This window comes from Stenella coeruleoalba (genome assembly GCF_951394435.1).
Source record: "Stenella coeruleoalba genome assembly, chromosome: 6".
Classification (NCBI taxonomy): Eukaryota; Metazoa; Chordata; class Mammalia; order Artiodactyla; family Delphinidae; genus Stenella; species Stenella coeruleoalba.
The window spans coordinates 120,276,650-120,291,467 of NC_137151.1; the positions used below are offsets into that span (position 1 = coordinate 120,276,650).

Genomic DNA, 14,818 nt, shown 5'->3' on the forward strand with positions numbered 1-14,818 from the left:
GCCACTTCTTTGGGGGGAGTGTGACTTTGCTGGTTTTCTCCTAGAGAACCCAACTTCTGGAGCTGGTTGTTGCTCCTGCCCTTGGTTGATTTTCTTTGGGGATTATATCAATGTGTTGTTGTTCTTGTGTTTTCTTGCAAATTGTCTACTTTTTACCTTTCCCTTACAAAAATTCAGTCATGTACAAAAGGTACCATCATGCTTTATTTTATTTAAAACAAAAAAGGGTAACTTACTTCTTTCTCATTTCAGTTATGAAAGCATGCAGTCCTCGTTTTCTTCCTTTTTTTTTTTTTTTTGCGGTAGGCGGGCCTCTCACTGCTGCGGCCGCTCCCGCTGCAGAGCACAGACTCCGGACGCGCAGGATCAGTGGCCATGGCTCACGGGCCCAGCCGCTCCACGGCATGTGGGATCCTCCCGGGCTGGGGCACGAACCCGTGTCCCCTGCATCGGCGGGCGGACTCTCAACCACTGCGCCACCAGAGAAGCTCCTCGTTTTCTGCTTTATGTATTTTTGTTTGTTTGGTTTGGCCTGTCTACAGTAGATCTTCTCTTATTTGGTGATTTTTTAGTATTATGTTAACCTGTTCTTCTGTGTTCATCACCATTTCTATTAGTTCCAAAGAGGCTGAGCTTCCTCTAGGTCTGTTTGTGGTTAAATACTAGTGTTCCTGTTAACTCAGTGGACAGATTGTAGAGTCTACAGTTTTCAAACCAAGGAAGTAACTTTTGGTTCCAAGCCTTGGTAAACTGACTACTTTATTTCCTTCTCCAACCTAGGATGGTGATCGAGACATTTTTATTGATGGGGTTGTTGCTCGTAATAGAGCCTTGAATGGGGACCTGGTGGTTGTGAATCTGCTTCCAGAGGAGCAGTGGAAGGTGAGTTAAATTTTCCTTTTATAACTGTAGACTTCTCAGGGCCTTTTGCAGTAGTGCATCAGTGAGACATCATTAACTGAAACAGTCACAGACCCCTAAGGCCCTTGGTTGCCTCAGAAGCAGACCACAGAATTCTTGGGACATAGAAGCATTGGGTGCGCAGACATTTAATGATTTCGGTTCACCTTGTTCCCTCCCCTATGATCTGTCTTCCCTGTCACATGCTTTGCATTGGTTTCTGGTAATTTTTAGGATAGAAAAAAAGCTTGCAGGGGACATTCAAACCTGATACGTATTAATATCCCACATTTAATGCTGGGAGAACTAGAAAGACAAAGCCATAAGGATGGTGCAGTCTTCACATATTCCTGCTGCCTCTCCTGGAGAACCCAGGCAACACATATCTAGTTCTGTGATGTCCAGTTTGGTAATTGGACTTCTCGTGGCAGATAAAAATAGACTGTGTATTTTTATAAAACAGAAATTTGGTAGCAGACGAAAATGTTTTTAACATGAGAATATTCTGGGTTTTAGTCTCCATCTGTGTCTGTCAACTGAAAAGGAGGATTTGGTTTTGTTTTGACTATTGTTTTAAATAAGGATCAGGCACTAGAATGATTCATAGCAACAGTTTCTTTGAATTGTCAAATAAAACTGGTAACTTGTATATCTAAGTCTGAATTTTTCTTCCTAGTATTCTTTTCTTTTTTTGAATTTTATTTTATTTTATTTATACAGCAGTTTCTTATTATCTGTTTTATACATATTAGTGTATATACGTCAATCCCAATCTCCCAATTCATCCCACCACCACCACCTACCCCCACCCCCACCCTCTTTCCCCCTGTGGTATCCATACGTTTGTTCTCTACATCTGTGTCTCTATTTCTGCCTTGCAACCTGGTTCATCTGTACCATTTTTCTAGGTTCCACATATATGCGTTAATATACGATGTTTGTTTTTCTCTTTCTGACTTACTTCACTCTGTATGACAGACTCTAGGTCCATCCACATCTCTACAAAATGACCCAATTTCATTCCTTTTTATGGCTGAGTAATATTCCATTGTATATATGTACTACATCTTCTTTATCCATTCATCTGTCGATGGGCATTTAGGTTGCTTCCATGACCTGGCTATTGTAAATAGTGCTGCAGTGAACATTGGGGTGCATGTGTCTTTTTGAATTATGGTTTTCTCTGAGTATTTGCCCAGTAGTGGGATTGCTGGGTCATATGGTAATTCTACTTTTAGTTTTTTAAGGAACCTCCATATTGTTCTCCATAGTGGCTGTATCAATTTACATTCCCATCAACAGTGCAAGAGGGTTCCCTTTTCTCCACACCCTCTCCAGCATTTGTTGTTTGTAGATTTTCTGATGATGCCCATTCTAACCGGTGTGAGGTGATACCTCATTGTAGTTTTGATTTGCATTTCTCTAATAATTAGTGATGTTGAGCATCTTTTCATGTGCCTCTTGGCCATCTGTATGTCTTCTTTGGAGAAATGTCTATTTAGGTCTTCTGCCCATTTTTTGATTAGGTTGTTTGTTTTTTTAATATTGAGCTGCATGATTCCTAGTATTCTTTTTTTTTTCATTTATTTATTTATTTTTGGCTGCGTTGGGTCTTCATTCCTGTGTGCGGGCTTTCTCTAGTTGCGGTGCGTGAGGTTTATTCTTCGTTGCTGTGCGCGGGCTTCTCATTGCGGTGGCTTCTCTTGTTGCCGAGCATGGGCTCTAGGCGCGTGGGCTTCAGTAGTTGTGGCTTGTGGGCCCCAGAATGCAGGCTTAGTAGTTGAGGCATATGGGCCCAGCTGCTCTGTGCCACGTGGGATCCTCCCAGACCAGGGCTCGAACCTGCGTCCCCTGCACTGGCAGGCAGACTCCCAAGCACTGTGCCACCAGGGAAGTCCCCCTAGTATTCTTTATATCATATCTTTTATTTTATTTGGCTCAATTTATTGCTACTCAAGAATTTGGTATCCTCTTCAGTGAGAGGTATTACAGCAGAGTGATTAATAGAGTGGACTTTTAGGCTAGGCTACTTGGGTTTGAAGCTCATCTTTGCCAGTCATCTGTATAACCTTGGGTGAATTATACAGCCTCTCTGTGCTTCAAATACCTCATCTGTAGAATGAGAATAATCATAGTACCTACTTCGTAGGTTTGTCATAGGATTAAATGAGAATATATGGAGAAATCTTAGAATAGTGCCTGACCCATGGTAGCAGCTCAAGTTTTTATTATTAATTTTTTCCAGAAATGTGGGAAGTACTACCTTATCTCAGAGCTTTGTTGAGGCAGAAACTAAATTCTTCTTTTTATCTGATAGGGCTATAGTAATTGAGTAAGACCTATGTGTCAGGAATTTGTAGGGTGCACGGAAATCATTAATGCTCAAGATGGACATAGTTGTTGCCCTCATGGAGCTTTTAGTCTGGTAGGGAGTGCAGGTAGGAAGAGACAGATGCTACTCACACTTACACAAATTTAAGGAAAATTTTGATTAATGCTGCGAAGTTAAGTGCAGAGTGTTTTACAAGAGTGAATTATCCTAGTCCAGATCTACCTCTTCACCTCCCCCCAACTCCCATCCCTAGTTGCTGACAATTGTGGATAGTCTCCTTACTTGAGTCTTGAAAACACAGCTAAGGGTTGGCTCCAGGTCCTAGGAACATAGGTTGATTTAGGTCATTTCCTCTTTTCCTGAAAGCATCATCTAGCAGTGTTGACTGGGTTTAAGATGACAGGAAGAATGCATTAGGGTCTGGTCAAACCAAAGGAAGTATTCCTAGAGGTCATAGAGAGAGTAAATAGGCAGCATTATAGTAAAGATAAGCCAAGGAACAGAAAAGATGATGGATCCCTTCTACTTAAGGGGTGAGAATGGATAGACTAGAAAGAAATAGAAGAGTGTTTAGCAAGACAGATGGATCTAGAGCTGACCAGAGCAGGTATGAGGTATTGACTGGTTAAAGAGTTAATGGAATGGCTGTGTTAAGTGTTAATTTCTTTTTTTTTTTTTGCGGTACGTGGGCCTCTCACTGTCGTGGCCTCTCCCGTTGCGGAGCACAGGCTCCGGACGCGCAGGCTCAGCAGCCATGGCTCACGGGCCCAGCTGCTCCACGGCATGTGGGATCTTCCCGGACCAGGGCACGAACCTGCGTCCCCTGCATCGGCAGGTGGACTCCCAACCGCTGTGCCACTAGGGAAGCCCTTAATTTCTTTTTAAACATTTTAATAGAGATCTTGAAAGTATATGGAGCCTAGATGGTTTCACTTACTGATGAATTCCACTAAACATTTAAGGAAGAAATAGTCCTGATTTTACAAAAACGCTTACAGGAAAAACAAGAGAAGGATACCTTTTCCAACTCATTCTATGAGGCCAGCATTGCCCTAATACCAAAACCAGGAATGGACATTTTAAGAAAAGAAAGCTACAGACCAGTACTCCTCACAAACATGGGTGAAAAAGTCCTCAACAAAATATTAACAAATAAAATCCAGCAATGTATTAAAAGGCTAATACAGCATGAGCAAGTGGGGTTTATCTCAGGAGTGCAAGGCTGGTTTAATATCTGAAAAGCAATTTGGTGTAATTCACCATATTAACAGGCTAAAGTTAACCCCATATTTAAATCAAATGCCATCATTTTGATAGATGCAGAAAATATATTTGACAAAAGTCCACAACCATTCATGATAAAAACTCATAGTAGACTAGCAATAGAAGAGGACTTCTTCAGTCTGATGAAGAATACCTAGGAGATACTTATAACTAACATTATTCTTAATGGTGAAAGAGTGAATTTTTTTTTCTACTATTGGGAATGAGGTAAGACTGTCCCTTCTCATTCCTTTTATTCAACATCATACTGGAGATTCTAGTCAGTATGATAAAGCAATAGAAAAAAACATTTAGATCGGAAAGGATGAAGGAAAACCTTCCTTATTCTCAGACTGTGTGATCTTCTATGTATAAAAACCTAAGGAATTTACAAGAAAAGCTACTAGAACTAATAAGTGAGCTTAGCAGGGCTGAAGGACAGAGGCTGATATACAAAAACCCATTGTATTTCTATATAGTAGCAATGAAAAATTAGAAGTTGAAAACTTTCTTAAAGTACCATTTTTAATAGGATGAAAAATATGAAATACTTAGGGTTAAATGTGACCAAAGGTGTGTAAGACTATAAAACATTATTGAGAGAAATTAAATAAGGCCTCAGTAAATGGTGAGAAATACTGTGTTCATGAATTAAAAGACTCAGTATTGTTAAACTGCCAATTCTATTCAAATTGATCTGTAGATTAAGCATAATTCCAAACAAAATCCTAGCCCTTAAGCAAGGAGGAGGAGGATGTTTAGTGAAATATGTTCTCAGGATTAAGCATAGGAAGCCCAGACCAAAGAGGCTAGAGTCAGGAACTTTGGATGAAATCCTTTTAGCTGTAATTTGTAATGTTCTGCCTATATTATTTCTGCATTCCCCCAAGTGTAAAAACAACTTTCCAGTTAGCAGTACACTTTTTTTTTTTAAGATTTTTTTGATGTGGACCAGTTTTAAAGTCTTTATTGAATTTGTTACAATATTGCTTCTGTATTATGTTTTGGTTTTTTGGCCATGAGGAATGTGGGATCTTAGCTCCCCAACCAGGGCTCGAACCTGCACCCCCTGCATTGGAAGGCAAAGTCTTAACTACTGGGCTGCCAGCGAAGTCCCGAGCAGTACACTTCTTAAAATGTAAAGAGTCCCTGTTTATCCTCTGTGTTGTCCAATCTGAATCTCTTTAATAGTCAGTCTTGTGGAGAGAAATATTGCAGAGGCTAGAGTGGACCATGGCATCTTTCAAGTCAAAAGAAAAGTAGGCTAAGTCCCTAAATCTTGGGTGCTGGGTATTGGCTGGGACCTCAGAAATGGTGCTAGAGCTTAATTGTAGAAAAGCCTCTGATGGTTTTCTTACCAATGCCTAAGACTCCTGAATCAGCACAGAAAAAGGAACTTTGGAGCCCACTTGGTTTTGGAGACTTCCATCAGAGCTACTGGCAGGTGGGCCAGGCACCTCATCAAGAATCATAGCAGTCACTGTCCTGTACAGGAATGGGCAGTGCTGGGGTTTCTAGGCAGATGGGTAGAGGGAAATAGAGGGACTCAGAAGACCAGTATTAGTATTAGTATTGAGGAGTCTGGAGAGGAGGTGATATTCATGAAGGAGGTGTGCAGAACAAAGCTGAGAGTAGCTGTTTTTTGTCAGAGAAAGATGGATGTGAGGATACCTCATTAGAATTGAGGCCAATCCTGTAGGCCAGTGCTTGTCTCTAACTTGCAAATGATTCACCTGGGGACTTTGTTGAAATGCAAAGTATAATTTAGTAGATCTGAGGTGGTGCCCCAAATCGTGCATTTCTAACAAGTCCCTAGTCAACATTGGTGCTACGGGTTCTGGAACCATCCTTTGAATAACAAGCCTATGATATGTGAATCAGGAGAAAAGAAGAAAGAAGCAGCTAGGGAACTTGGGGATGAACTCTCTGGGCCCAGGATCTGAGACTTGGTTGGTGGGAAGATAGTTGAGGAAGAAATGTGAACCTTAACACTTGTGGCTGGGCCATGATGTCCCCCTGAGAGACTGGATCCTGAGCCTCTTATTATTAATGACATCCTTTTGAGCAAGGATTGGAATGGATATAGAGAAAGGCCTAGACTGGCAAGGAGAACCCTACCCTTTGTGTTGCTGGTAGAAGTAGAGTCGGGGTGATGACAGAGGGGCTGCCTTGGTATGTATATAGGCCCTCTTCGGCTTTCAGAAGATTTGAAATGTAGAGTGGCTCAAGGTTCCATACTTGTTCCGTTTCTGTGGAGTTCCTAAAGGTGTTCACAGTGGCTGCCTGACAACTGCTTTTTATATTAAAGTCAGCCCCATTAAGTATGTCTCTTAGGCCTCATTGGAATAAGTATTTCACAGCTTCTCATTCTGAAGAGGGGAGCTCTGTCGGCTATAGCCCACCTGTGACAGTTGTTGGTGACAGGGTCAAACTAGGGAGAAGAGAATATTCAGACTGTCATCAAGAATCCCTGACATGTAGAATATAAACATCTCAAAGCATACTGGCCAATTGTATTACAGGTTTGTTAGTACAAAAGCATATTGTTATCAAAGGAATCTGTTGTCAATGGTGTGAGCAAATGCGAATTAATTGGATTATTCATCTTTGCTTCTCTATTCTTGTTGCGCTCACCCCTCTTGGGTATGTAAACAACAGTTCTTTTAGCTGTAGTAGTAAATAGTCAATTTATTTCACAGCATGTTTTTTGGCAAAATAGATAGCTGTAGAAGTATCAGGCTGTGAGGCAATAATAAAAAATAATTTGCTCTTATATAACAATTATAATTTCAGAATTCCTCCATGCTTTTAGTATTTATATGTAATTTTTATTACAGTCATTTAATGAAGGATTCTTGAGGCGAATGATAGTTTCTTTACTTTGTCAATTTGGAAATTAAGCGACTTGTTTGAGAACTTGGAGTTTTGGGAAACGGAGTAGAATCCATATGTCTTGACTTAGCTTAATGTTCTTTCCTTTCCTTATGTTTGTTTTTTTTGCTCTTTTTTTTTTTTCTGTGAGGGTGTGTGTATGTATTTTTATAGCCTGAGGGTTTGTGGCTTTCCTCAGGTTTTCAGCGTGGATGGATGTGTCCCCAAATGGTTAGAAGCCATTGATCTTGATGATTCTGCCTGGAACAGTTCAGGGTACCTGGTGGCTTTTCATCCTCCACCCCTCCTGCCCTGTGCTAGATGATGGAGGTACAAACTCAAATAGGTCACATGCTTTGCTCTTAAGGTGCTTGTAGGCTGGTTGGAAGAGGGATGGGAACAGTTGTATGGTTTGTACGATAGAGAAATACATGTTATGCGAGCACTAAACTGAGAGAATTTGGGAAGGTTTCATAGAAGGGGTTCCATTTGAACTATGGTTTGGAAGATGGGAATGGAGAAGAAGAGAGGTTTGGTTTTGTTTTAGGATGAGAATGATTTGTTTAGGGCTGAGAATTATTTGGCAGGAGAGGGTGGTGAAAATTTCCACTTTCAGGGAGGAACATATGAAGTAAGGGTCTGTCTTTCTGCCATGCAGTTGGCTGAGTGCTGCAGCCCCTCAACCAGCTCTCTTAGACACTGGCATAAGCAGGGAATTGCTAATTGTTACCAAGATCCCCCCCTCTAGGAAGACTAACATCCTGACCCCCTTTTACTGAAGCTCACAGTATCCTGCTCTTTGTAAACTCGTCTAATTGTCATGTATTTGATCTTAGCCCCACCTCTTCCATTTTCTTTTCTTTTTCCCACCAAGTTCATCTTCCATAATCATCAACAACCTTGTCCTTTATCTTTTTTAAACTATAATAAATTCATCCTATTATTTTTCTTCTCTTAAAAATCAAATACTATAGTGCATTGCAATTAAGTGTATGTAGACTCTGGATGCTGCTGCTGATTGCTAACTTTTTAGTGCTAACTGTGTACCAGGAACTGTATTTAGTGCCTCACACCATTCTTTAGTCTGCTTTTATCTCTATCCCAGTTTCGTGAATGGGAAACCTGCGGTTTAGCTTAAGCATACTACTTATTTAGGGAACAAATAAATACAACTAGGGAGTGACAGTGTTGGGATGCAAATTCACATCTCTTCATGTCATGACCTCATTGCTATTTGTTATTCCAGAGGTGCAAAGGAGAGAGTTATTTGATCTGTAGATAGATATTGTCAGGTATCATAAAAATCAACATAAATCCAGAAAATAATAATACATGATTTAGCATTAGGCAGTATCCTGAGTTGCCATCATGGGTAAAGAAGATGACTTTATCAATTGAAACGACCAAAGGCCCAGTATTCTTTTTTTTTTTTTTTAAGCAGCATATAGTATCTTTTTATTATGAGTTTTACTGGTCTTGATGTAGTATTTCAGTTAATTTTTAAAAAATTAAAAAAATCTTTTACTTAGTAGCTTTATATATATCTATATATATTTTTAATTTTTAAAAGAATTTTAAAATCTTTTACTTAGTAGCTCCCAGTATTATTCTTAGAAGACAAACAATTTAGAAACAATTAATTAGAATTCGAGTGAACTGAGTGGTTGTATCCTAAGGCTAGAGAGATATGAAAGCTACCCCAGGGCATTAGGGAGGCAAGTATTGGGAATGTGTCTTACCAGACATCTGCCCTACATAATAGATTGAAACCGAGAGAGCTAACCCAATTATAAAGTGAAACCATGAGCTACAGCCTGCTGGACAAGACATAGAATCAAAGAGGTTATAGACTCAGATGCCATTCTGGCTTGTTGGCAGCAGATCTCAAATTCATGGGACATGTGACACAAGTATTCAGAAGGCAGGTAGGCATTTGTCATATAGAGGGTGCCTTCTTCTGGGACTTTGGGACAGGGTTCTAATTCCAGAGATGTGAGACCATCTTATTACAAACAGACTGTTGGAGGAAGCCACTAGGCTGGGAGTCAAGGATAGGATTTAATCCCTGAGCTAGGAGAATTGGCTAGAGTGGTACTGGGAGCAAGAACCAAAGCAGAAGACCAACCTTGAAAGCCAGAACTCTGGGCCTTCTTTGGCTGTACCAAAGGAGATTTGGGAACCCAGAATTCAGCTCTGGTATCTTGGATCTGGGGGTTGGGTTAAAGCTAAGCCCTCTGATAAGAGGAGCCAAAGCTGTTTAAATATTAACTTCTTTGCTTGATTGGAAACTAGGGTGAGTAGCTTAGTTGATGCAGCCATAGTGAGTGGCCCAGAGAAAATCAGAGTACAGGAAGCTGATAAGAGCGTTAAAATTAAAATCAGGTGAAACTGTGAAACAGAAGCTGACTAGCTGAAGAGTCAGGAGTGGATTTCAAGTGAAATTTCTTCTCATTGGAACTTAGCTTCTATATTCTTCTGTCTGAATATTTAAAATATAGTAAGACAGACTGGAATATATTTGATATATGGATACCCAATGGAAAATTATAATGTTATTCATTTATCACCCAGGTATTTGTTGAATACCTGCATTGTACTTGGGAATAAATCAACCAAGCACTTTGTTAGCTAAGTCTAAATTTCTCTTGGGACAGGATTATTTTACTTAATTTACAACAGAGTAAAGTTTATACATGAATTAAGAAGGATGGAAAAGCAAGGGCAATTATTCTATGTTTTCTAACATGTCTATTGTACAGTTCCTAAGAAAACTTATTTTTATGCAGAATGCTAATACTTCAGCAAGGGAATAATAGAAGTATGGATGGACATTTTGGAAGAGATTAGCACAGAAAGAACTTGAGTTTAAAAGAATAAAGGAAGTGCTGATAGGAGTAACTACTCTTGTTCTAAATTAAACAAACAAAAATCAAAGTGCACATTTAATCCCTAACTTTCAAAGGCTATTCCAAACCTTCTTATGGTCACATGAAATTGGTCTAGTACAGTAAATTGTTTCCTTTGACAACTAACTTTTCCTTCAAATGATTGTTTTAAAGTTTTGTCTTCCAAGTTCTTCTTTAAATATGCACCCATCATACTAGATTATATTTAATCCAATCTCTTATATAACCACTATCATTTTGGATTGCTCTCAATTCCAGTGGAATTTGGATTTCTTAGAACTGTTTGGTTTCTTGGCCTGCATGGCAGGCCCAAAAAAGACTTGGAAGGTACTTAATCTTGGAGGGCAAGGTCTTTGGAGCCTCCACCCATAACAGTATGGTAGGTAAGGTATATCTACTACCATGATCAGATTTTCCCAAAATTGTTATATACACAAACCTATTTTTAACAATCATCTTTTCTTCTTCTTTATTGCCAGCTCTAGGATCAAATACATCAGGTTCTTGCCTGCTTTAAACATGCCTTCAGATCTCTGTAATTCAAATTGAAATGTCTGAAATAAGGAATGTATCATTTAAGGATAGAGTAGCTTATTTGTGCTGGGAAACTCCCAATTAATATTTCAGGATTATTTGCTAGAAAACTAATTCATTCCTCCTTAACTCCATGGAGATGGTTTGGTGAAATTCACATTCATTGTAAGGAATGAGTTAATATAGGTAAAGTACTTAAAGCAATACTGGCATATTATAAATGCTCAAGAAATGTCAGATATTACCACTATTCTTTGAAATGAGGACTGAGGGTTACAGTTAGGCCAATATCATAATAATGACTCAAGTTTACTATTCCCAGCTCTTGAATTTACCACTGATAACATTTGCTCATAGCAGACATAAAATGTTGACATAAAATGTTGATATCTCAGTATGCATTCCTTTGAGGAAATTGCTAGACAGTTGTATGGTAGGCAAGATTATACTGTGGAATGATGTGGTTTATTTCTTACTCATGCCCTTTGCCCATCAAGCTCATCTAGGGTTTTGTTTTCAATGATCATCACTCCAGAGCCCAGGCTGAATGGAACAGCTGCCATCAGGAGTACTCCCCTTTTCTGTGGCAGAAGGAAACAGAGCCCTGGAGGGGCCACATTTAAAATGCCTTTGTCCCAAAGCGACTTCATCAGTTCTGTTCACAACTCATTGGCCAGAATGAGTCACCTGGCCCTACTCAACCACAAGAGGGCCAAGAAGTACAGTTCTACAAATTGTCTGCAAGTAGGGATAGCAGGAAATATCTGGTGAACTGCACGGATGACTATCACACTGGATTAATTAGATTCATTGTACTTTGCATTCCTGACCAGCCATCTGAAAAGTGTATGCCACTGGTCATTAGGGAGATCAGGCAAAAATTTCTATATTATTTACTATAAATACATCACCACTAATGAAAAAAGAATTCAGAAATACCTGAAAATGATCTAGATGGTCTTTAAGATCACCCTTAGTTATGTAACTCTTGCTTTAAAGTACAGCGTGTAATATAAAGTAAATTTGTTGATCTTCAAATTAAGCTAATGGTGTAATTTTTGTAAGTGAAAGGCAAGGAAGTTTTAAGGAAGTGTACTGGTATTTATTTGATAATATTTATAAACCATAAAGAGTTTATCATTAGCAGTAGTATTTTGATATTGTTGCTTGCTACTGCTATTGTTAAAATTTTCATTTTTTATTAAAAATTTTTCAATAGCTATATATTATCCTATGTTTTATAGAAACTAGTCATGATTTAGGGCATATACATAATTGTCTTATGAATTTAGGCAACTAGGGAGAGGAAAATGGTAGATTTGGAAAACTATAGATATTTTAGTATTTTGGAGCTTGAAATGCAAGATAGGGATATAAAGTGGCAGGAGATGAGGCCGGGCTGGTAAATGGCAGGTCGGGAGGTTCACATCGTGAAATGTCTACATACTGTGTAAAGGAGTTCTGTCGTTATCATGTAGGTATGGGGGAGCCTTTGAAGAATTTTGAGGAGGGGTGATGTAGTCAGATTTGCATAGTAGAATATCATTTTGGTGGTAGGGTAGAGAATTTAAAGGAAAGGGGTAGGGACTTCCCTGGTGGCGCAGTGGTTAAGAATCTGCCTGCCAACGCAGGGGTCGCAGGTTGGAGCCCTGGTCCGGGAAGATCCCACATGCCGTGGAGCAACTAAACCCGTGCGCCACAACTACTGAGCCTGCACTCTAGAGCCCGTGAGCCACAACTACTGAGCCTCAGCACCACAGCTACTGAAGCCTGTGTGTCTAGAGCCCGTGCTCTGCAACAAGAGAAGCCACCACCACAAGAAGCCCGCGCACTGCAATGAAGAGTAGCCCCTGCTCGCCGCAACTAGAGAAAGCCTGCACAACAACGAAGACCCAATGCAGCCAAAAAAATAATAAATTAATTAATTAAAAAACATAAAGGAAAGGGGTAAAATTGGTGGGAGATTGATAAGAAAGTTACTTAAGAGAGTCTCAGTGAGTGATGATAAGAGTCACAGTGGCCATGTGGATTGTAAGGAGATGAATTTAAAGACTATTTAATAAGATAGAACATGGTGATTGGATGTAGTAGGCAAGGGAGAAGGAAGAAGGCAGGATGACTCCTACATTTCAGGCTCAGGTAATTGAGGGGTTGATGGCACCATTTGCTAAGTTAGGAAGGGGAGCAGGGACATATGATGGGTTTGTTTGGACACAATGAGTTTGTGAGGCCTGAAGACATATAGGTATATAGAGCTGGGAGGCAGCTGGATATTAGCATTGGGAGTTCAGGAGTGAGATCTTGGCCAGAGGTCGAGATTTTGGTAACCTCAGTGGCACTTGAATAAACTGTCTGGGGATGATTTATGGAGAGATATGGCCACTGAGGATGGAGTCTGAGGAACACCAACACTTAATGGGCATGGAGAGGAAGAGGATCCAGTAAAGGAGACTGAGAAGTGGTGGCCAGAGAGGAAGGAGGAAAACCAGGAGAGAATGTTAGGCTGGGAACCAAGACAAGGGAGCATTTGAATGAGGAGGAAGTAGTCAGCAGTGCCATGTTGTTGACAGACCCAGTGAGGAATTTTGCTGAGAAGTTAGATTTGGCTAACATGGAGCCATCTGTGACACTGCTCAGAGCAGTTTTAGTAGGAAAGAAAAGGAACGGCAGAAACCAAATCCCAGTGAGTGAAGCGGGGCATGAAGGAGGCCATGAAAGGGTAGTGATAAGACACAAAGATGATGGTGATGGTTGTTTGGGTATGAGAAAAACTTGACTTAAATGTAGTACCTTTTTTTAAAAAAAAAAAATCAATTTATTTATTTATTTTTGGTTGTGTTGGGTCTTCTTTGCTGCATGCGGGCTTTCTCTAGTTGCAGCGAGTGGGGGCTACTCTTCGTTGCGGTGCGTGGGCTTCTCATTGCGGTGGCTTCTCTTGTTGCGGAGCGCGGGCTCTAGGCACGCTGGTTTCAGTAGTTGTGGCACGTGGACTCAGTAGTTTTGGCTCGCAGGCTCTAGAGTGCAGGCTCCGTAGTTGTGGCACACAGGCTTAGTTGCTCCGCGGCATGTGAGATATTCCCAGACCAGGGCTCAAACCCATGTCCTCTGCATTGGCAGGCGGATTCTTAACCACTGCGCCACCAGGGAAGTCCCTAAATGTAGTATCTTAAGTCAGATTTCCTAGAGGCCGAGCTTGAGATGGAGAGTCTTGCCCATCTCAAAAAGTAGTCTATTTTTATGAAAGATTTCTGAAATACACCAAGTTACTTAAAATTTAATTAGTAAAATCATGACATAGATTAAAAGTTCAAATTTGAGAACAACGTACAGAGAACTGGATTTAACGCTAAAAGAAGTTGGCCCTGGCTGGTAAGAGAATGAATCGATAATGCAGAGCACAGAACCGAGGGTAGAACAGGGACGTGCTCTAGAGAAAGCCACATCAGGTTTTAGAAGCAAATGCACTGGGGACAGTTGGCCAGGAGAAGAGAGATGTCCCTATGGCAGTTTTGGGGAACATAGGCACCTTCCAGGGCAGCAGTTGGCAAACTTTCTGTAAAAGACAAGATAGTAAATGTTTGAGGCGTTGTGGGCCACATGGTTCTGTCACGACTTCTCAACTCTGCCAGTGCAGCGCAAAAGCAGCTCTGTTCCAGAAAAACTTCATCTTCAGAAGCAGCTGGATTTGGCCTGTGGGTGGTAGTTTGCCGACCTCTCTTCTAGAGGCATGATTAGACCTCATGAAGGACTTTGCTCCTGCCCAACCAACCAAGCAACTGTAGAAGCCTTGACACAGACCCCTGCTTCTCCTCCTTAAACAGCAGGACAGCTATGCTGGCAAAAGTTTTCCTGTTTTGACTCCGTCTCAGTATTTCAGGCTTTTAGTTCTTGAGTCTTTTGATTTTGAATCAGACAATGTTAGAGTCTCTATCTTTGTGGTTCTTGAAAATTAGCTTGCATGGATTCTGTGTTTTGTTTTCCTTTAGAGTTTTCTCTTTAATAATATGTGTGA

General features: G+C 40.4%; 1 protein-coding gene across 1 annotated transcript in view; it reads left to right on the plus strand.

Annotated features, from left to right (window-relative positions):
• The window catches only part of DIS3L2 (DIS3 like 3'-5' exoribonuclease 2), a 374,099-nt gene that overhangs the window by 72,520 nt on the left and 286,761 nt on the right, over positions 1–14,818 (plus strand). The window contains exon 5 of the mRNA XM_079923917.1: positions 781–882. Within this exon, the coding sequence (XP_079780043.1) occupies positions 781–882 (102 nt within the window). The remainder of the gene's footprint in view (positions 1–780; positions 883–14,818) is intronic.